The 24,138-nt window shown below is 42.2% G+C and overlaps 1 protein-coding gene across 1 annotated transcript in view; it reads left to right on the top strand.

The window, feature by feature from the left end:
- The window catches only part of LOC128733585 (uncharacterized), a 341,316-nt gene that overhangs the window by 289,573 nt on the left and 27,605 nt on the right, over window positions 1–24,138 (top strand). Inside the window, exons 4-5 of the mRNA XM_053827271.1 lie at window positions 21,866–22,207; window positions 22,280–24,136. Coding sequence (XP_053683246.1) covers window positions 21,866–22,207; window positions 22,280–24,136 — 2,199 coding nt within the window. The remainder of the gene's footprint in view (window positions 1–21,865; window positions 22,208–22,279; window positions 24,137–24,138) is intronic.

Raw genomic sequence — 24,138 nt, 5'->3', positions numbered from 1 at the left:
CCATTTGCTTGATTAGTTCTCGAGTTATGAGGAAATTGCTTGATTAGTTTTCGAGTTATGAGGAAATTGGTGTTTCATTTTTATAGGACCTCCCCCCCCCCTCTTTAAAGGACGGATGGGTCTCAGTACACCATAGAAAAAATTCTTGTCTCCTAAACCCCCACATGCTGAATTTGCTTCTATTTGCTTAATTAGTTCTCGAGTTATGCAGAAATTTGTGTTTCATTTGTATGTGAGCACCCCTGTTACGAGGGGGAAGGGTCACTAACTATCAAGGAACCTTCCCCGATCCCAAAAACCCCTGAATGCAAATTTTCACGCTGATCGGTTCAATAGTATCCGAGTCTATAAGGAACATACGGACAGACAGACAGACAGAAATTAATTTTTATAGGTATAGATTTTCAGAGTAGAGCAAAAGCTTGGATACCGATAACAACGTCGAGCCTGCCAATAATATTGATAGTGATAAATGGTATAAAAATTCAAATGATGGTGACGTAGGCAGGGTTCCCACCGATCCTTTTTTTCTACCGCAGTCACACCACCGCGCACTCAGATTCATTCCATACGTTCAGTTAGGAAATACGAACGCTATGCACAGTATAACCAGCGGTTGACGCAGTCATACCTCCTATTGTATAGCAGAACGAATGCGTTCTGATCTTTTTTGAACATGTTTGTTTCGGTCAATCTTCCTTTACCGTTTGGAGCAGCGAATGACTTCAAAACAGTCAATTGACCCACTAACGAAAAGCGTATCGTGATTCACTACTGCAAAAAAAAAACAACCACTACACGTGCATGAAAGAAATTGGTCGGATGCCGTCCGATACCAATAATCATTTTGCTTGCGTCGGTCCGACGCCGGACGACAAACTTTTACTATGGATAACTATTTTGTAGACAAAAAGAGAAACGAAAAAATACGCCACCTGATGTTCCCAGTCAGTTTGCAGTTTACACTTTTCAATATGGACGCAAAGCGGGAGAACGAAGGTTGGCTTCTCTTGAGAGGCAACATGGACTTTAAGCTGCAGTCTTCGCTAGTGGCAGATTGACTGTATTCAAAAAACAGTCAAATGATCGTGTTTGAAGCGCAAGTTGAAAGCGGAAAGTATACGCAGTCACGGTCAACTTGCAATCCCTTTTCAAGCCCTGGATGAATCTTTACGAAACTAGCTGATAGCTCGGTCTTACTCGGGTCCCTTTGCCTCTCAGTCACTTTTACATGTTATTGTAACGAAAATTATCATAATGCAAGAAATAAAACCCTTTTGTTTCATTTTAATGTGTCTACTCTTTTTGTCAGTTCCCCTTATGTTATACCCCAACCACTAGTAAATCTGACTTCTTCCCGGTAGTCCCTATAAATCGACAAAAAGCCGTTTTTTAACCTCCCCTTTGTTAATGGCTACCCTATTCCCCCTTTCAGAAATCCAGCAATTTGTACAACAGCTATGGTTCCAAATGCAAGTGGAACGCACCCCTTTACCCATTTGAACATTTCTTTGCCCTTGTAAGAGACCATCTCCCTCTTTTGTCAACCCCCTTGCGCTGATTCTTTTATACCTAAATACACATGTTTGACAAACGACGTTTAATGAAGAACAGTCCAGAAGTTCCGGAACTACTGCGAAACATACATACATACTCACGTTCCTTGTCCCCCTACTTGTCGGTTCTTTTCCAGTCAGCTCCCTCTTCTGTCACATAGCTAATTATGCTTTGGTTTGCTCTATCAAAATCCCTATAATGGAAACGAAACAAAGGTCTTTTATACTATATATTCCTCTTCGGTGGAACCCCCCTCTTTTCTCAAAGTCACTTGTACAACTGCAATCAGTTTGAATGCAAGAGAAATGCATCCCCTTTTACTTAGCCCCTTGTTAGGACTCCCCCTTTTAGCAACCTTCCAGTGCTGATTTCCTTATGTCAAGGAACAAGTGTCCCAAGTTTGATGAAGAACCGTCCAGGCATTTCGGAGTTATGGCTTCCCCCCTTTTTGTCAACCCTTCAGTGCTGATTCTCTTATATCAAGGAACATGTGTGTCAAGGCGGTCTGGAGTTATGGTGGAACATACAAAAATACTCACGCTCACTTCCAATAAACATTCTAATTATTTTTTCAAGCAACTCAAAGATTTGGGTACTAAAAGGTTAATATTTTTTTTACGCTCTATTAAATTCAAACTCAATTTCTCATTTTCGAACAATTGTCGTACAAGAAACCATACTTACATGAAAACTTCCAATTTTTTGGTTCAGAAAAGGAGGAAACAACTCGCGCCTGTTCTAACCACGCCACCCAGCAAAAGTGACAGAAACACTAGTACCCATGTCCGAAAGCTTTAATACACAAATTCGCACCTTCCTCTTTTACCCAATAGACTGAAGAAAGCACAGAAACACTCCCCTTACTCGAGAACTTTAATATACAAAGTTTCAGTTTTTCCGCGCGGACAAGTATAAAATACACTCTCGTCTTAATTGCTTTGCTGCAGCTGTGGCACGAGAACTGTGCTCCGATTTTCGTTCATTTGACTTACCACCTCAGCGAAGCAGAATTCGAAAAGTTTGGGTGTATGGAGCATTTATCGAGCTAGTTATTATCTACAATATTACTGAATAAAGCTTTGCTGTAATTTTTTTAATTAAGTATGCTGCAATGCTGCAAATCTATTGGTAGCCTAGTAAACGTACATTTCGCTACCAGTGAGGCAGTAACCTTATAGCACCATAAATACAAAAGAAATCGGCAAATCGTTATTCAGCAATATTATACAATACATCTAGCTCTATAAATGCTTCATACATCCAAATTTTTCAAATTCCGCTTGGCTGAGACGATACTGTCAAATGAATCAATATCGATGCAAAGTGATTATGCCATGCCTGATTTGCTGGATTACTGAAAATTTGATAGAATAGCAACACTCCCAGTGCCTGGAAATTCTTGAATGCAAATTTTCACGATTACCGATCATTACTTTTTAAGTCTCCTACGCACAGACAAAAAGCATCGCAATATTATTTGATTTGGAATCTAATTTATTTCAATGATGGAATTATTACACTACAATTTCAAATTGGTTCTAATTCTAATTGCTTTTCAGTAAAAAATCTGTTCAATTTTTTGTGAACGTTACTTTGACCTTTCCTTTTATAGATTTTTATCATTATTTCTGGTCTGACTTATACATAATTTTTTGAAATTATGCTTGGCTGAGGGGGCACATGCAAAAGAGCAAACCCGAATGAAACCGTGCGTGCCAACCATGGTTTGTGAAGTCATCCAGTTGCTCATTTCATCGATGCAATTGTAATAAACAAAGCGCACAATGGATGCAATGGATTTGACATAAAATCTTTACCAGTTGCAATTGTAATAATCAAAGCACCTAGGTACATTATTTCTACATTCTACAAAATTAGTATTTTTTTCCGTAGTAGTGCTTTTTCAGCTCATTTATTTCCAATTTTACTAGGATGCGCAAAAACAATTTGCTGCGACATTGTAATACACAACTTTTAGAACTAATTAGTTGATGTTTGTTGTTCCAACTTTATTGTTTTCATAAACATAAGGGCCAACACGCACTAAAACAAATCTTGAAGCGACTGTACTGATAAACCTCGCAAGAGCGGAAATAAAATGATTAAACATAAATTCTTGAATATAGAAACATTCCACTATTTACATAAGTATGCAGCAGCAGGAATTCACATTGTCGCAACTTTTTAATCCCTTGCGTTCTGCTGGAAGTTACTCTTTCGCTCTCTCGAAACTCAGAAAACACTAGAGCTTCGGCAACAATCGACCCTATCGGCAACCGTTTGTGATACGCCAAATCAAGTTGTAGCGATCCTAGCAGCGCCAGACGAAGTTTTCCCTTCCCTGCGCCCGGCAGGAGGTTGATTGTGTGCCGAGAAGCAGTACATATTTATTTACAATGAATACGCCTCGCTACACAAGTCAGCAAGCATAGTTGACGTAACAACAAGTAGACACGAACTACATCAGTTTGCTTCCAAGTCCAACAGAGCCCCGCTCGCTCTTTCGGTTCGGTTTGTGAACATTCTATGGGAGGAAAACTTTTCCCGGGCTCGGTAGGGACTGACGCACAAATAAATACATGCGTTCTGCTTTAGATAGCTGCCAGGAACTTTCAAGTTCGAACCAAGGAACGAACGATAGACAAGCGTATCCAAGCCCGGTAAGCCTGTCAAACGGGAGATACATGAACTCACACCACCATACAATAACTGTTTGTATAGTACAGGTGTGTACTTTACAAAAAGGTGTATATTGAAATAAGTTTCCCAGGGTCCTTAGGTTTCGTATATTTTGATTTTCACGCCCCTGCTTGGCCGTGGTGCGAGCACCCATCCATCTTTTGCAGGCCACTGAAAATGGTTAATGCCAATGATTTATTGGATTGATTGGTTTAGGAAACTTCTCTGCTGTCGCCTTTCATGTCTTGGATTGATGTGTCGTGACATTCGTGTTTGAGTGCTTGCTGTGCTTTAAGTTTATTTCAAGTGACAGCGGTACTACAATACTGTGTGCTTCCAGAAGAATTTATTTGGGTGGAAGCTCAAAACGGTTCAATCTTTTCAACGTGAGTGCACCCATGTGTTTCGTTTTGCGTTCTTTGTAGCAGCAAATTGTGGATTTTATTTATTCCGCTTTCGTTCTTCTTCCTGTTACATACAATCGTTAACATGGTGAACCCAACGTTTTTTATGAAGTGATTTCAACCAGGTGATCCAAATTTAACCCGGCTGCAAAAAAATCACCAACCTGAAAATAAAAACTGTAGGTTTCTAATATAAATTTCAATTTACAGTTACAAAATACCAAACGTCTCCACCGAATGTAAGATAATGGAGCTGCACGGTTGCTGACAATTATATAACTAAATTTTCGAATCGAAACACAAAAGTGGTCACTCGCTAGGGCATTAAACAAGTACGTAATGTATTCTCAAACACAAGTTTTTAGTATTTTGTTATTTTAATTGTTCTCTTCCTAGTTTTAAACAGCTGTAAACCAAATTACTTGCAGAAACGAAATTAAGAGTGGGGCGCTTTCCAAGTCATTAAAGCTTTAAACTTTTTCTGACAATTCCGAAAGCTCTGCAAGCTACAGGCTAAGTTGTTTACTTGCTTGGCCGTGCAAAGGTGGTGACAGCCTTCCTTAAATTTCACATGTAGGTAATAAAATAAAAACAAACTCCACACGATTAAACGGATTAATAAAAAGTTCTACCATTCCATCGTGACGGTCTCAGATATCTGTTTTACGATTCTACGAACTGAGGCAAAGTTCATCGATTAAGCGAGTAATTGATGTAATCAAATGAGAGTAAAGTTTTGATCTATGGGTATAAAATTACGTACAATTTTGAAAGATCTTAAGAAGTTTCCTTGTTTAGAAAAAGTCAAACTAAACACCTGCAAGTTTTACCCTTCCCTTGCTAATAACCAATGTAACGGCTAATGGTAAACAAGTGAGCAGAACGATGTGTACTGTAGCGTAAGGATTGTTTGTATGTACTCCCAATGAGCTCTTTTACACGGTCGACCGACAGCTAACCACCCAGCAGGAATGGTAATCAAAAATTTATGAAATACCCGACCACCGACCGGTGAGCCATAAGGACCTTCAAGGTACTGCATAGGTATACTATCACAGCAGAGAGGTTCCGTCGAAATCACACATCGAAGAAGGGTGGCTCGAAGAAAGGAGAGAGCAAAATTTACTACTATGTGGTAAGCCATCCCTGCTAAGCAGCAGCAAAAGAAGTGATGAAAGGGTAGTCATCTTCGTTTTTTACGACTTATGTTGTGTGTATTTTGCTGATGGCCCTGTAGCCATGGATGGATAGCGTTGCTGGTGGCAGACCAAAAGACAGGCGGAAACGAAAATGTTCATCCCAGGTTAGCGTTGAATTGAATCGAGATGAGCGGTCGTCGTTTGTCCGACCGAAAGAAGCGAGAAAACCCGTAATTAAGGAAGCTTAAAGTTGGTCACTGTATTTTGTTTTTCCCATTGAATCATTAGCGACAAATTAGATTTATACGGTAAGAAGCGGTTAAATATTTGAAGTTTAAGCTGAACAACAAGAGTGTGCAGACCATAATGAATATCATTTTACTCTTAATGCATACTCAGTTTACGTTTTATTTGATTTTTGAAAACGATTCATGAAATCACAGAATAAAATCAATCAATTAAAATAGCCACCATTCAATACTGCATATTTTCTGGAAACGTTATTGGCAACAATTATAAAATACATCAATCTACGTTGTGCAACAGGCCACATCTCTACTGAAAACAATTATCGCTGCGATTTCAGTCTCAAGTAGATCCTTCCGTGGTTGCAAATTGTACAGCATCCCTTCTTTTGCTACAATGAGCAATAAATCAGCACTCAAAGATTTACGACTAAAGTAATATGTGCAATTGCAAATTATTAATTGCCGGCGCTGTGCAGTCACGCGTGGGCGAGTTCGTGCCGGCGCAGCGACCAGCAACAACTTTTCTTCGCTTAACAATGAATGACGTTTATTTGAACAGCTGAACAATCTTCCAGCATATTTCTGCTCCATCTGGAACACCGCGCGACGGCCGCCTTTACGCAACAAGTCAAATTGAAAAGACCCAAAATGCCACAACTAATTTGTCGAGACAACTGACACTTTCAAGTGCACTTTTGCAAGGCTGCATTATTATTGCACTTCTCCGGAAACTTTCTACTGAATTTCCGTTGCACGACCGACCGATTATCCACTTTTGTGTTTTGTGCAACGTGAACTTACTTCGAAATCTGTACAAATCGAGTGCTTTTAACAAAACAATTGCGCTAGTGCTTGTAATTTTTGAATCATTTTTGAAAATGTTTGGTAACTACTGTTGTTAGTGGTGACTGTCAATTAAATAAAAAGCACCAATTCTTTTAAATAACCCCTTAAAGCATGAACAGTACAGGCCACCATTCAAGTGGCAACCCAATTAAAATAATCTAGCAAATATTACAAAGAGGCAATAAAGAATTTCCTGCAGATTGCTTGCAGGAACTCATATGCTCTTTATAAAACAAATTCCACAGGCTGAGGCCACGGGAAGAAATCTTTGTTGGCGAATACTAGAGCGGTTTTCCAGGAGGGTGTTGCACAATGAGCCAATTGTTTACACTGAAATTGATAACAGATAGATTTCAAGAATTGCACTTGCAGACGCACCATCTGTTTAGAGACTTCAAGGCTGCGTAAGATTAAATGAAACGACACATGAGTTGTGGCAGATAGTGATTGTACATAGTATCCCAGCGAAAGAAGCTGATATATGCCACCCAAAAAATATATATAAACAGCTTGGTAATTGACAGTAGGTACTAAAGATTCTTGGTTTGGCAATAAACTTGAAAAATTATATATTTTTTAAAGTTATAACTTGTATTTGAATACTATCGCAGGAATTTATATCTGTGTCAAAAACCAGATCGTTTGGTTTGCTTACCTGGTTTTAATGTATATTCACCAATTATCTATTAGATAAATCGACTACCACAAACCTTTGTAGGGGAATGAGGTGGGCTCCATCATCAACTAGGGAGTTGTGGTGCTTGTTAGGTGAAAAACATGAATTTCAGCATAGACTTCTTACCCTACTAACACAGTTGTTATAAAACAGTTGCGGCAAGTAATTTAGAACAAATTTTAGTCGTAAATAAGTTTCTTCAACAGAAAGTGCCAAAAGTGTGCTGCTTGGGTAGCGACAAGTTTTGACACGTTTTTCCAGTCTTTCTCGAAATGTGAAATTTTACCACAACTACTTGCCAGACCATAAGGCAATAGCTTGCCAGTCTATAGTCTGCATAGGTTAAGGTAAAGAGAACCAGTACACATACTCAATAACCGTTACTTCAATGACCCACCTTACCTAATTTTCACGTATTGTCTGGAAGTGGTTAATGAGTTCGTATATTTGAGATCTCTGGTCACCACCGACAATAATACGAGTAAGGAAATTCTACGACACGTTCAAGCTGGAAGTCGAGCCTATTTTTTCCTTTTGCCTCCGCCAGACGCTTCCAGCAAGAAGCATACACCGCCGCACAAAACTGACGATGCATAAAACGCCAATCAGACTGGTAGTCCTCTTTGGACTGTAACTTTGCTTACGGCAGATAGACGTGTACTTGTCATATTGAACGTTTCGGACTATTGTTGGTGGAGTACAAACGGATAGCGGAGAGTGGCGAGCTTAGGCGTATGAACCGCAAACTACGGGAGCTACTTGGAGAGATTCCCATCGTACATCTGACGAAAGCTGGGAGACTACGGTGGGCCGGTCACGTAGCAAGGATGCCGAACGACGGTGCAAGGAAATCCGTTCTCTTCAAAATACAAAAAAAAAATCTGTACTCGCTCGATTACAAGGTTTTGCAGACATCAAACGGTAGAAGCGTACTCTAGGATGTTATGCACCAACGAGCAGTACAGTGATATTGAATGCATAAATATCGGTAAAGTTGGAAACGTGACTGCGAATGAATCCTAGTGTGGAGAGTGCGTTCGCGGTGACAATTCCAAGATGCTCGTTAAATCTGATTTTCGAGTCAATTGTGACGGCTTGGTCACAGATTGAGTAAACGTGATCTACAATATCTAACTCCAATGAGTATTGATACTGTGGAACATTGTTGCTGCGAGTAAAGGTCACAGTTTTACATTTTTATAGCTGATGCGCATGCCATCATTATCACACCATATTAGTAGATTGTTCAAATCCTCTGCAGTGCCATGCAGTCCGAATCCGACAAAATTATTCTATAAATTTTCAAATCAGCGACGTACGAAAGATAATACAAGTGCTCTCAACTCGTTTACGAAAATATTGAAGAGCAATGGTCCGAGTACGCTTTCTTGGGGTACGCCGGAATGAATTAGAAACGTTTGAGAGCGAGTGGAATTCACTACAACTTGTGCCGTGCTCTCATCATCAGCTATGAACGTGTGCCGTGCTCTATGATCAGCTATTCTGTAATCCAATCTGGAAGGCTTATGTGTCTTTGGCGATCACCAAAATTTGTGGTATAGTGTCAAAAACTTTTGCAAGGTTGATGTCCTGCACACGATGGAAGGTGTCCAGTACATGATCCAATTAATCCAGGGGAATGGCTGTAACCTCACTTACTTTAGCGGCAACGGTCCGTTACCGATCCTGCGCCGACCGAATTATGGTCCTCCAGTGCCGTCGGTCCTGGGCTGCCGTTCTCCAATCCCCACGAACACCAGCTGAACGTGTATCATCTTCGACAGCACACACCCACCGGGTGCGGGGTCTGCCTCGGAGTCTACGGCCTCTTCCTAGTTCTCTGCTGCGAATAGTTTTGGCTACTCTTTCGTCGGGCATTCTGGCCACGTGCCCAACCTACCGCAGCCTGCCACATTGGACTACCTTCACTATATCAGCATATTTGAATACTTGGTACAGCTCGTGATTCATGCGTCTGCGGCACACTCCATTTTCCATTTTGCCACCAAAAATAGATCGCAGAATTTCACGCTCCAAACCCCAAGCACTTGTCGATCAGCTTCCTTTAGCGTCCATGATTCGTGTGCGTAAAGAGCCGGGAGGATTAGTGTTCTGTAGAGCGCCAGTTTTGTGCGAATTTGCAAACTACGGGACTTCAGCTGGCTACGTAAACCGTAGAAAGCCCGATTCGCGGCTGCAACTCGTCGTTTCACTTCGCGGTTTATATCGCTGGCACATGTCACGAGTGTACCAAGGTATAAAAATTTCTCCACTACTTCATATCGTTTCCCATCTAACTCCACCTCGGCACCTACACACCACTTGGTCTGTCGCAATCTCGCCGCTTCTCTTTTAAAGGGCCTGAAGACCTCTTCCACTGCTCTACCGTTGATTCCGATGATATCGACGTCATCCGCAAAATCAAGAAGCATGTGAGATTTCGTGATGATAGTTCCATTCCTTTCCTCGCTTGCACTTCGTAATACACCTTCCAAGGCAATGTTGAATAGCAGGTTAGAGAGTGCATCCTCTTGCTTCAGTCCATCCAACGTCACGAAAGCAGCTGAGGTTTCACCCGCTATTCTAACGCATGATTTGGATCCGTCCTGCGTCGCACGAATCAGCGTAACTAGTTTCGTCGGAAAATCATGTTCTAGCACTAGCTGCCACAGCTCATTTCGTTTGACTGAATCGTACGCCGCTTTAAAATCCACAAACAGATGGTGTGTCTTGTCTACAAGTTGTACTCCCGGAACTTGTCTAGCAACTGACGCAGGGTAAACATCTGAACTGTCGAGGAGTGCCCATGACGAAAACCAGCTTGGTACTCGCCGATGAAGGACTACCACCTCTCTAGCAGCTGTTTCGATGGCACCATGGATGTTCCTCCACAGTCCGTTTATATCATCACGTTCCACCTGCTGTTCTGCGATTCGTTTGTCAAGCTTCCTGGCGTACTCCACTGCCACGTCGTCTGTCGTAAACCGTTGGATGTTGAAACGCAGCGTCTTCTCAGTGCGAGATTTCGCCGTGTTCGACAGCCTTGCGCGAATCTTACTCACTACGAGATAGTGGTCAGAGTCGATATTTGGTCCCCGAAACAACCGTACATCGATAACATCCGAAAAGTGTCGACCGTCAATCAAGACATGATCGATCTGAGAGCTAGAGTCGCCTTTTGGATGCCTCCAGGTGTATTTCCGAATATTCAAACGTGCAAAGTAGGTTCTACAGATGGCCAGTCCTCTGGCCGCAGCAAAATTTATGAGCCTCAGACCATTGTCATTGGTCGATAGATGAAGGCTATGTCTTCCAATGACTGGACGGAAGAATTCTTCCCTCCCGATTTGCGCATTTGCATCTCCGATAATGATTTTCACGTCGTGTTTTGGGCACTCTTCATAGATGCTCTCAAGCCTCCATAGATGCTCTCAGAAGGTACTACTTGTCCTTAGCATCATCGGATTTATCATTTGTCGATGCGTATAAGTTGATTAGGCTGTAGTTGAAGAATTTGCCCTTAATTCTCAACACACATATACGGTCATCTACGGGCTTCCACCGGCTGTTGCTTGTTTTCTGTCTTTGTTTGTTGTTTGTTGCCGTCACTGTAGTAGATGTGGTACTTGAAAGAACTGCCTGCAATAGGGTCTACTGCACGAAACTCCCTTTCTCCGGAATTTGGCCATCGAACTTCCTAAATAGCAGCGATCTCCACTCCGAGTTGATGCAGCTCTCGAGTAAGCAAGCCAGCCCGTGCCGGTTCAGGCAGAGTTCGAACATTCCAGGTACCAATTTTCTAATCGTTATCCTTTAATCGTTTCCATGTCCATTGCCATGTCCTATACCGATTGTTCCGTCCTGAATTTCTTTCTTCGTTGTTGGTGGTCATTGAGTTTTTCGGTATACTACCTCACCGGGGTCCCGCTGATACACCCTACATCCCGCTGATGGATCTACCATCTTAGGTATAGCTTACGGGATACAGCATTTCATATTCAGCCGCCCGTTCCGAGGCAGAGGCTGTGTGAGCCGCCCCTCACTTTGAGAACAGGCGCTCTAGTTCGCACCTCCTAGCATTGCTGCTTCAGTAAATACATGAAGCATTTCCAGGTAAGGCCATTGACCGTCATCATTCGACTCAGATCTGCGTGAAGGCGCTAGGTGGGAGCTTGAGAGAACCAGGCGTTTGACGCTCCTTTCAGGTAACTGTCTCCATTTCATACCCTTGGCTGTAACCATGTTGTCTATATATTTTCGAAAGAACGGTATCTTCACTTTTACCTATTTTGCCACGCAGTTAAGCAAAACGTCGGTGACAGAGTCCGCTATTACAGGACATAGCAGGTTGCCCATGGCTGTATCAAAAGTCTGTTTGTAGAACTGCCCATCGAACTTGACGAAGCTAGCATCGATACACATTTCCACTAGCTCAAGAAACAAATCCAAACGAATATTTTTAACGTATGGTTAATTAGTTACCAGCAACCGATCACATTAACAATTATTAAGTCTTTTGGAATGAAATACAATAAAAAATTTATGTGTAAATTATTGCTTTTATTACTCAAATAGGCGATATAGATACTAGATATACAGTATGGCGGATAGAAAACTAAACAAACTAGCATCTCTCAATTTTATAAACATAATCTAGCACCACGCAAAAACGTGCCAACTCCCAACTGAAACAAACCGCATTCAATAAACGCAACACTAGCTTTGCAACAAAATTTTCTTCGAGGTATTTGTTTTCATAAACATGATTTTTGGTGAGTTTCGGACACCGCATGCGTATTAGATAGCATTAGTACCATAACTTCAAGCGAGAAACTTTTCGCTAACGACTACAATAACAGCGTGAATATTTAATCAAACAGTTTAACTATCGTGCCATCTGCAGTGCAAATTTTATCGAGGTGAAAGCTCATGTTTATTTGCAGCAAAAGTAACTCAACACGACAGTATGCGGCACCAAGTGCTGAGTATTCGCTTACCGCCAGCGGAGACCTTTTTTTCTTCCATTTTTATTGCCGGCTTTGCACATTCTAGGGAAACTTCCTCCGTATAGTAATGAGGTACGCTGGAAGATGGATGGAAGGAACCGGTGCACTCTGCCTTGCAAGCTTCTCTTGCGGCAACTTTGTGAATGCTGTGCCTGCGGCCGCCAATAGTGCAGCCCTTTTTCGTTCATCTAAAAGGGCCGAACCGGCAGAAAACTTGCTCCTTGTACTTCATTCACTACTGAAAAGTTAAATCAAATTAGTGTAAGTGTATTTCGGTTCCCTAGCTTCGTTTCCGGAAACTCACGCTTCGCGCAGTACAGCAACAACCCTTTCTGCCTACAACAACCCTAGAGTGCTTGTGTACAGTGCATTCAGGCGGCATTTAGTTGGTGTTTCGCAAACAATGATAAGAACCGGTGGAAACAAGATGTTGAGCGGAATTAAAAACTTTTGTCGAGTTCAGCGGGTGCAGCTTCTCACTCACTTTAGTCGACGACGACGACGACGACGGTGAGGATAAATATGTACAGTTCGATCACCTTCTTATTTGGTTAGTCTAGCTGCTGGGAAAGTTATACTTTCAATTTGTTTTCATTTGGTAAACCTCTTTTCATTTGAGGAACCGTAAACAGGAAATCTAAAAGTTTTTGCGGGATTTCTTAATATCAATAAATAATGTCAAGTTTGTACATAGTTTGATGATTCTATTCTTAAAATCAGAAGGTTTATTTTACAACTGCCTCTACCATATAATTAAAATATTCTAAATATCAACCAAAGAAGAAATCTTTGTAACAAACGTAAACGATGAGACACTATTATCTCTTTTTCGTATGAATAGGGCTCCAACATATCACAGCAAGTGTATCGGAAGAAAGTCCTTCGCAGAATCAGCATGAAATGGTTGCTGAGCTACGATTATGCATCCAGAAAATAACCGACAATAGAAGTAGCTACTCTACAGTAGCCAAGACTAAACCCCATTAAGAGCCATTACCATTTGAGCCTATTTCGAACAGCTTTCAAGACTCGGTACAGAACACCATAGCATGACCGACTATTTCGGCAAGCTCCCGTTGTTTCAGATCGGAAGCTACTCACTTCATTGCGATGCTGCCAGCTGGCTCTGTTGTACATGGACGGACATGAACTACTTATCGCCGCTCGGTGGGACGTACAGAGGAGTCACCCGTTTTCCTCTCACTTTCCTACAGTCAATTCGTTCGTACCGTACCGCTTTCTGGTGTTTTGAGGCGGATGTGTTTTCGCAGCTTTTCTGATGTTGTCCAGGCGTGAGAGCTCCTGCTGCATTTTACTTACGCGCTGCAAACTAGCAGGCAATCCCATTAGGGGTTCATGTCATGAACACCAGCACCGCACGGACAATGTAAACAACGGGCGTTGCGTACCCATCAGGAGCTGCATTAATGACCAGCTTCGCCAAGGACGAAAGAAGAGCGTTATAGACAAGGGAGCATATGATTAGGTCGAGTGCCGTTCACAGTTCTTCGTTGCTAGAAACGGCAACTAGAATTTCTGCATTATTTTCAGGTAGTGAAATACAAAATACATGAAACAATCTTAATTTGTTCTGCAATCCATATCAATTAATGACTTTTCTTACCCTACTTAAGTAAAAGCTAGTTTTCCTAATTATACACAGTGCAAGATATCATTGCTTGGATTCTCGTTCCGGTTAAGCATGATTTGCAAGGATGGCTCTCGGAATGATAAATCGTATCGCTCCGCTGGCGCTGGCTTGTTTTTACTTTTTTTTCAGAAAACGTTGCATCCATTGAAGCATTTTAATTTGATGCTATTCCGAGCTCGGAGCGAATGGCTTGCATACCAGCCAGACAGATGATGGAATGCTACGCTGATTATAAACGCAGATAGTTTTGAATACAGTAGAGAGATTCTATTCAGCTTTTGAAATTGCAGTTCGCAGTAACTCGTAACCAAATGGCGATGTCGGAAGAACAATGTTGCAATATTCAGATGGTTTTTTCGCATATTTCTGTTTCATTTTCTCGTACGGTTAATCTATTCGACATATTTTTCTGTTCACCGCACAGTGTGTCATAAATTAATCATTTTGAAAAAAAAAATCCGGCTTGAAAACGGCTGCGGTAGAGACAAACAACATGGAGGGAGTTTTACAATTCCTACTTCATAACCACCATCAATATACTTCAAAGGAACTCTGTTGGTTTGGAACTCTTCAATGGTTTCAAAGAGATACTATCTAGAATTTAACACAATGGATGAAATTTGATGTATCCTGAATATGTTTTCAACTTATATCATTATCTGGAACAAGCTGTAGGTATCCGCATGCGTTGCCATGTGTCTAACTTTAAGTGAAAAAGGAACATCTAATGTAGATATATGTTATAAGCTTTGATACTTCGATTTCATTCAAGTATTTTACTGAGCCAAACTTGCCAAACTTGGGATTGCCGTTAAAAACCGGACAAGGCTCTTATATCATTAGATGTTTAAAGTTGTACATGAAACAACTCTGATACGAAAATCTTGTTACAGTAAATTTATGCATTTTTAATTGTTTTCCAATGTATCGAATATACATTACTTACATTTGTGCTTATTGTAAGACCATTACATCAGCACTACTTCTACTATAGTCCATTACTCGAGCTTTTCCTTATCACGTGGTCCATCATCTTTTGCACCAATTGTTTTCTCACTAGTTTGGCAGATAAATTCTCAATTCTCAGTCTTGCCTTTCTCAGTCGATCACTATCCCTCAATTGATTGTAGGTCCGGGCCATTTGCCACATTCCACTGCATGAGAATCTTCGTTGTACCACTCTGCTTCGTCAAACTTGAACAGTAATAGCTTGCTTGTCGGGCCAGCTAACGTGTTCAGCCTCATCCTGCTTCAGGCAGCAATCTCTTCTGAACGTACCCTATTTGATAAATTTTTGTAAAGCTATCTTGAGCAGCTATTTTTACTAGATTTTGTGTTGCATTACGGTCTAGTGCAAATTATCGTGCCCTGAAACTACTGAAATCAGCCCTTTTCTATGCCTTCTATAACCATTTTCGCCGTGACTCTCGTTGACAACTGCGGATTCCGTTTGAAAAGAAACACCATCATTTGAGTGACTATTAGAATTCGTGCCACTTCCCGGTTTCCTTTCAATTGGTCAAACGTTCTCCAAATCAGGACATCACATACTTACCTCGGACTTAGGATGATTCAATAGCTCAGTCAAGTCAAAACGAATAGTCCATTATTTCCATTGCGAACAGAAAGTAACATCCTAATGCACAGTGATACAAACTCGTATTCGTACACTAACATGCAGAATTCATCTTTCTATATTTGAAAGTTTAACAGAAATTTTAGTGATATGTTATTTAGGTAAAGTCATAGTATCAAATGTTAATATTAAGGTATGATATGTGGTTTTGGAACCCCGGTTGACCAACCAACCTGGTAACCAACCCCGGTAGAAACTAAGATCGTATACTAACCGGGAAGGAGGTATAGTGAGTCTCGGCACTATAAGATGACAGCCCCATCGCGAGACTCGGTAGTGTTGCCCCTGTACGGGTACACATCAAAATTAAACACATCTAAGTTAAACAACTAACAAAATTCAAGTAAATTCGGAGTGGAATATTCGGCATCGACCTAGGCGACGAAACAAGGACGATGAATGGAGACTCGGTACTTGGAACTGCAGATCGTTAAATTTCGCAGGTTGCGAGCGGGTGCTGAATGAACAGCTTGAACCCCGCAAACTCGGCATCGTAGCTCTGCAGGAAATCTGTCGCAAAGGAGATCGCGTGATAGATTGGAAGGCGATCAACGAGAGAATGTGTATATTGAGGATAAAAGGCCGTTTCTTCAATTATAGCATCATTAACGTGCACTGCCCGCACGAAGGTGGACCCGACGATGAGAAAAAAGCGTTCTACGGTAGGCTGGTACGACACGACACGAACGTACGACAGCTGCTCGTCACGGAACATCAAAATCGTCATCGAGGATATGAACGCCCAGGTCGGTAGGGAAGAGATGTAAAGACCGGTGGTAGGCCCCATAGCCATAGCCATAGCCGGGCTGCTAGATAACCCACAAGCTGCCGAGAACTACGTGCGAGTACTGAATGAGGCACTGCCTTCTTCCGAGGAGTTTGATGCTTCAAACCTCGAGGACGGGTGGGGCAGAATACGCTCGGCCACCGGAGAGGCCGATTGAGCCTCGGAGTACACAAAATGATTGGTTTGATGGTGAATGCCAACAAGCGGTGGAGGGGAAAAACTGCTTGGAAAAATTATCTAAGTATTGCCACTACACGCGCAAGTTTTATGAGAAGGTGAACCAAACTCGGAAGGGCTACCCACCGAAACCTGACATGTGTAGGGACGAGGGAGGGAATCTAATTACAAACGAGTGCGAGGTGGTCGACAGATGGAAGCAATTCTTCGATGAACACCTCAATGGCGAAGTCACAGAAGGAGGCGGAACGGAAATTAACCTAGGAGCGCCCATGGAAGATAGTAATGTCCTAGCACCTGATCTCCAAGAAGTCAAACGAGAAATCGGGCTGCTGAAGACCAAGCCGCTGGGAAGGACCGCCTCCGGCAGAGCTTTATAAACATGACGGAGAAACGCTAGCAAAGGCTCTACACTGGGTTATTTCGAGGATTTGGGAGGAGGATAAGCTACCGGAGGAATGGATGGAAGGACTGGTTTGTCCCATCTACAAAAAGGGTGATCGGCTAGACTGCTGCAACTATCGTGGTATTACGCTGGTAAACGCCACCTACAAGGTACTCTCCCAGATCCTGTTACGCCGGTTATTACCGATAGCACAAGGTTTCGTAGGGAATTATCAGGCGGGTTTCATAGGGGCTCGCGCAACTACGGACCAAATTTTTACTATCCGACAGATCTTGCATAAATGTCGGGAGTACAACGTGCCCACACATCACATCTTTATTGATTTCAAAGCAGCATACGATACAGTCGATCGAGACAAGCTATGGCAGATAATGCACGAACACGGTTTTCCGGACGAACTGACGCGACTGATCAAAGCTACATTGGATCGAGTGATGTGTTTCGTTCGCAGCTCTGGGACACTCTCGAGTCCCTTCGAGACGCGGTGAGGGTTGAGACAAGGTGAGGGTTTATCCTGCATGCTGTTCAACATCGCTCTTGAGGGGGTGATCCGCCGAGCGGGCTAGGAACTTCTAGGTTTTGCAGACGACTTCGATATCATAGCCAGGAACTTTGCGATGGCGAAGGTAATCTACGCCAGATTGAAAGCGGAGTCCAGAAGAATTGGAATAAAAATAAATGCGTCGAAGACCAAATACATGAAAGGAAGAGGCTCAAAGGAAACAAACACGCATTTCCCACGGACGGTAACCGTTGACGGCGATGAACTAGAAGTGGTAGAGGAGTTCGTGTATTTGGGATCGCTGGTGACCGCGGACAACAACATTAGTAAGGAGATCTAGCGGCGCATCCAAGCGGGAAATCGGGCCTACTTTGCTCTTCGTAAAACGCTGCGATCAGGAAGCGTACGCCGCCGCACGAAGCTAACAATGTACAAAACTCTTATTAGACCGGTAGTTCTTTATGGACTTGAAGCCGTGACGCTGCTCACGGAGGACATACGCGCCCTTGTCGTGTTCGAGCGGAAAGTGCTGCGGACTATATTTGGTGGAGTACAAACTGAAAGCGGAGAGTGGCGGAGGCGTATGAATCACGAGCTACAGGCACTGCTTGGGGAGACTCCCATCGTACATCTAGCGAAAGTTAGCAGGTTACGGTGAGCCGGACACGTCGTAAGGATGCCAGACGACAGTGCGACGAAAATAGTCCTCTTCAATAACCCCACCGGCACCAGGAACAGGGGGGCCCAACGTGCACGATGGCTCGACCAGGTCGAAAGCGATTTGCGACTTCTGAGACGACTAGGAAATTGGCGATGAGTGGCCCAAGACCGAGTTGAATGGAGACGAGTGCTTGAAACAGCAGGAGCCACCCCGGCTCTATGCTGCTGAAGAAGAAGAAGATCTGGTTTTGGAAAAATGGTTTTTATTTATCAGAAAAAAATATATAAATTAGCGCATGCAAAAATCCACTTAAATTTATATTCGTACAGGACTCGAATTAACAGTTTTGATTTCGCAGATGTGGTCTAATTTCAAGGATTAGTATTTAGTATGGTATATCTTGCTCATTGCAACTGCCTTTAGTCATTTTGAATGCTGTTCATGAGTTTTTGTGTATTCGGTGGGAATTTTGTCGCACTCGTCGTCCATCATCCAGCTTGTAAACATAGTGTGTAATATCAAAACTACTACGACTTTCTACGGGATATGTTCACAATTCCACAAACTTTCAAAATTGGTATACCATACCTCTTCTCGATTGTTTTTCAATAGTTAAATAGTGCATTTTTATGAACAATTTGCAATTTTTTTCTTATTTTAAAATATTTGTTGGTCTTTCTTGAAGAAGCATGCAAAATGTGGAAATGGAGAAATGAAAACTCTGGTAGATAGGCGCGTGTATCGATGAATTTTGGTTTACGCGCTAAAACAAAATACTAGAACATGGCAATATGGCCTCGCATAAAAACAATAATTTTGCTGTTAAACTTTAATATTCTTCATAATACCAGCAATAAATCTGACTAGTCAGGATGTTACCGTTTAATAGCTTAATTAAAATAGCAGATGTATTGCGGTTTGTCAAACAACCGTAATAAGATCAATTTTCATTGGTGCGCCATTTATTTCTCAATACATTTGGGAGTAGCTCGACATTCCTCACGTAGATTGTAAATAGCTCCTTAGCTGCACCGTTTTCGAGTAATCGACAAAAACAAACCGTGTAAAAAAAGACTTGAGTGTACTACGCCTCGCGTGTGGTAAGTTTATAAGAGATGTGGCGCAACCAACTAGTTTTATCGTGGTAGCAATCACAACAAATTTGATTTATTACCAGTTTTATTGTGGGTTTAAAGCTAGCTATAAGTAGCTTTTGACTTATATCATCTTGGTATTGCATTAGACCATGATAAAAGGAGAGGTAATGACTAATACTGCAATAAAACCCTTATAAAATTCAAATAAAACCAGACGGTTTTAGAATTGTTACTTGGGAAGACTGCAAAACTCAAGATTGTGTCAAATCTATCATGCCATCATTCTAACATTACTACCACATTGACTATTTTTGCTATTATGAAAAATATGAGAATTCAGCACAAAAAAATTACCATATTCTAGCTTTCTTTTAGCCCGTAAACAAAAAATCATCAAAGCAACCTGGAAAATAGTGAAAAGTTGATATTTTACTTTTACCGTCAAGCGTCAACCACCGCATACAAAATGGTTTTAGGTTATTACGGTTTATTATCGATGCAAAGCAGCCGAGAGCACATTAAATACCAATGAGCGTCACTGTCATGGTCCTTGCGGGGTAGCCAAACACGTGTTAATAAACGTAGCGTGACGTGTTAATAAACGTAAATCTTCATCCTTACTATTAACCAATTTCATGAATTACCAAGATTAGAAACAATAAACATTATATAATGTGTTGTCGGTTCAATTTACCGTAAAGCCTATAACATCCCAAAGCTTCAGCAATAAAATTCTTTCATTTCGTATACTAAACATTGTTTTAACAAACCAAGACAATCTGATAACTTCCTACGTCGAGTATGTAATTAAAAATCCGATGCATCTTTACAAATGGATTAAGGAGGCTTGCTAGGAACGCTCTTTTTGCTTCGATTTTGCTCTGTTGATTACAACATTTCAGCCAAGCAGGTCTTGAAAAAGTCCAAAGATCAATTATGGAGTTAGCTATTATCTACAATATTGCTGAAGGAATTATAGCTTTATCTCTTGTATTTACAAGTTGTACTAAAAGGCTGCAATGCTGTTGGTAGCAAAAAGAGCTCTTTTAACCATAAATACTAAAAACACAGCAATGACTACTTGAACAATATTGTAGATAACAACTAACTCTGCAAGTGCCCCAACACACCATTTTTTCAATCGAAGCAAACAGAGCGTACAGAGCCTGAGTTTAAACAGTATAATAATTGATTAAAATAGATATGACACTACCTGATCGTCAAATGTAGAATGTATTTTATGTAATCAAGATATGATTCAATTTTTTGGCAGTACAAAGTTTGTCGCGTCAGTTAGTAAATTGTTAAAAATGAATTATAATTGTGGTCCATGTCCAAGAAAAATGTCCTTTAGATACCATGTCCATGTCCATGAAAAATGTTTAGATACCTGAAGAATGTTTAGAATTTAGATACCTTCCTAATAAACTATTGTTGTCTTATACTAACAGCTTAGTCTAACAGATTATTATCGAAAATTGGCCTACTTTTATTGTCGCAACGTTGTGCATGATTTTCCTTACCATATACTTTTTTTACTATTCATCTACCAGACGTATCTACTTGTTGTTTGTGGAGCTTCCGTTAAATACCGGAATAAACCAAACTAATGCTTGCTTGTCTCGCATGGTTAAGTTAAATCTCGTAAACCCGCAAAAACTAACTAAGCTTTTCAAATTGCATTAAATTCTGCCAACCGAAATCTACTGACCGAAACTACTCGGAGATTACGAGATCACGTTCTCCTTCAGAAAATGGTTTGTTCTAATTCACCACCAAACACGCACGCACACAACTCACCGTAAAAGCGCACCATCTCACCCACCGTGCAAACATCATTCGCTTCTTTTCGGAATCCAATTTCCGGGGATTACGAAACGTTTGGTTCACCGGCGGCTGGCGATGCTCGAGCGAGCGGACTGAGAGCAAAGTGGTAGAGCAGTATTTTCGTTAAAAAATCATCGAGAGGATAAAATTTCAGTTCCGAAGGCTCCCGCCACAAAGCACTGAACACACACACTGGAGGGGGCCTAACCAGATTACGTTGACCCCACACTTCTGTCGTCTGGTTTGGCACTTTTATTTATCAGCTCGAACTCGGGATAGCTTTCCGTTTGTTCGGTTTAGCTGATGGAAAGCCACAGCCAGTGTTGGTCTTGCATTGCGTGCGATAGCGTGATAAATTTTTATTACTTTTGACTTCTAGCTACAATACGGGATTTGTCACGCTCGCTGGCTAGGAGAATCTCCGCAAAACCATTATTTTTCCTTAATGCTCAACTGGCTCGTTAACAAGATTTCATACTCTCCGGTAATCTACCAGTCACATCTTACGCAACTTAGTGTACCGCGTGCTTCATTAAATTATTTTGTTTGATTCTATTTTATTTCAGCTACGACATCCAATACGATACCATCAACGATTACGATGACAACAACAGCGGCCACGGTAACGACGATACCCTACCAGCCGGCACGTCGAATGTCCGACCAGGATAGACCACTTTTCGAGGCTCTAATCGCTGATGAGTATTCGGAAAACCCGCGACGACGGCATGCTTGCACCGGGCGCTTTTTGACGATGCACAAGCGGCGCAGAAAGAAGCTCAACACTCGCAGTCTTGTGCTGGATCAAGCTATTCTTGATGACATCCTACATGGCCAGGTGCAGTGCATTCTGGATCGGGTTGGAAATTGGCGCTTCAATGCTTTCACTCTGGAAACGGTCACTGGTGGTAAGTTATCGCTGCAAAGTTGTACAATTAAATTCGAACTAAATTTCCATCTTCACTCTCTTCTAATAATAGGACGTTCACTGCCTGTCTTATGTGTTCATTTGTTCCATTGGTACGGCCTTTTGGACCACTTCAATCTAGACGTAGTTAGATTATGGAAATTGTTTAGTTTAATCGAAGAAGGTTACCATAGTACGAACCCGTATCACAATTCAATTCACGCGACTGACGTAACACAAGCAATGCACTGTTTCTTGCAAGAGAGACGCATCCTGGAGAATCTGAGTCCGCTGGAAATCATGGCGTCGTTGATCGGTGCCGTGACCCACGACCTGGACCACCCTGGTGTAAATCAGCCGTTTTTGATAGCGACTTCGAACCACTTGGCGGCGTTGTACGAGAACACATCGGTGCTAGAGAATCATCATTGGCGATCGGCAGTTGGCTGCTTGCTGGAGAGCGGCGTAGCCGAGCAGATACAGGGCATTCGACCGGAACTGGAAAAGCAAATCAGCTCTCTAATCCTGGCGACTGACATAACCAGGCAACAGGAATTCATTGCCAAATTCCGGGAGTATCTCAGCAGAGACAGTCTCGATATGCGTGATAAGGAACATAGACACTTCATTTTACAGATTGCACTCAAATGTGCAGATATTTCGAATCCCTGCCGGCCATGGGATATAAGTAAAAAGTGGAGTATGAAGGTATGCGAGGAGTTCTTCCGCCAGGGTGACTATGAAAGACAGCTCAATTTGCCCGTGACTTCTCTTTGTGATCGTCATTCAACTTCGGTGCCCAAAATCCAGACCGGATTTTTCAAATTTGTTGTGACCCCCTTGATGGACGAATGGCATCGCTTTCTCAAGACGGATCTTTCCCATAGCATGATGTATCATCTAAAATTCAACCAAACCCAGTGGGAAAGCAAACTGCAGGCAGAAATCAACGAAGAAACCCGAACTGAGATATCAGATGCGGAACTGTTGGAGGAAGAAGTTGCGGACGAAAGTGATGATCAGGATGAACCGGTGCTGGATCTATCGGACAGTTCCGAAGTGTTAATCCCAAATATCAGTAAGTTTGAACGCCGTGGATCGCTGCAAATTCCCGGCTTTTGTGGTGCTCGTAACGAACGTCGTTTCTCAGTGCCAGTACATAGTATACCGAAAATTGTGCTTCCTGCACGAGACCACCGCGGTTCAAATCACCCACCGGAATCGATTCAGGAGAGCGATGAGCACAAATTTGACAACGACTCGCTCTCTATATTCTCATCGGATAGTGACAGTCTGCATCGGGGAGCCCGTGGGTCATCCACCGGTAGTACGGCAGACCGTGAACGTCCGTTGAGCGCTGAGAATCTGCTTCCAGACTGCAGCATCGCTTCAATGACTGACGGTGTTTGCGGTGATCGACTGAATCTTGTGCTTCACGGTGCTGTTAGTGTAGGCAATACCGCAAATCTCCTCACCGTTGGAACTTCCAAGCATCTTATCAGACAGCAAACCTTCCCACCGTTGCAACCGTACATACGCACCCGTTACATGTCTTCACAAGCAGAGCTCGGCGCTTGTCCGGAGGCACTGCTTGAATCGAACTCCAGCAGCAGCTCTTCCAATACCCACCCTGATGGAAACAGTGAATCTCGTGGTGTATTAGTGGCTAAGAAGAAGGAAAGTAGCAAGCGGGAAACTGATTCGTCCAGTTCCGTAGATAAGGCCAAAATTCCGAAGCTCTCTCTCGGCCAGAAAGAGAATCTCGACCCGTCGATACTAAAACGAACTCTAAGCAGAAGGCGCGGCTCAGCGCCAGTCACCGTCGCGTTACCACCGAAGTCAACCGATCCGGAGCTCAACGTCCCATTCATTATTAAAGGCTGTGATCTGCGGCGAGGTTCAACGCCGGCCGAATTTATCACCACCATGCGT

This window comes from Sabethes cyaneus, chromosome 2 (genome assembly GCF_943734655.1).
Source record: "Sabethes cyaneus chromosome 2, idSabCyanKW18_F2, whole genome shotgun sequence".
Lineage (NCBI taxonomy): Eukaryota > Metazoa > Arthropoda > Insecta > Diptera > Culicidae > Sabethes > Sabethes cyaneus.
This window is presented reverse-complemented; position numbering and strand designations above follow the sequence as displayed.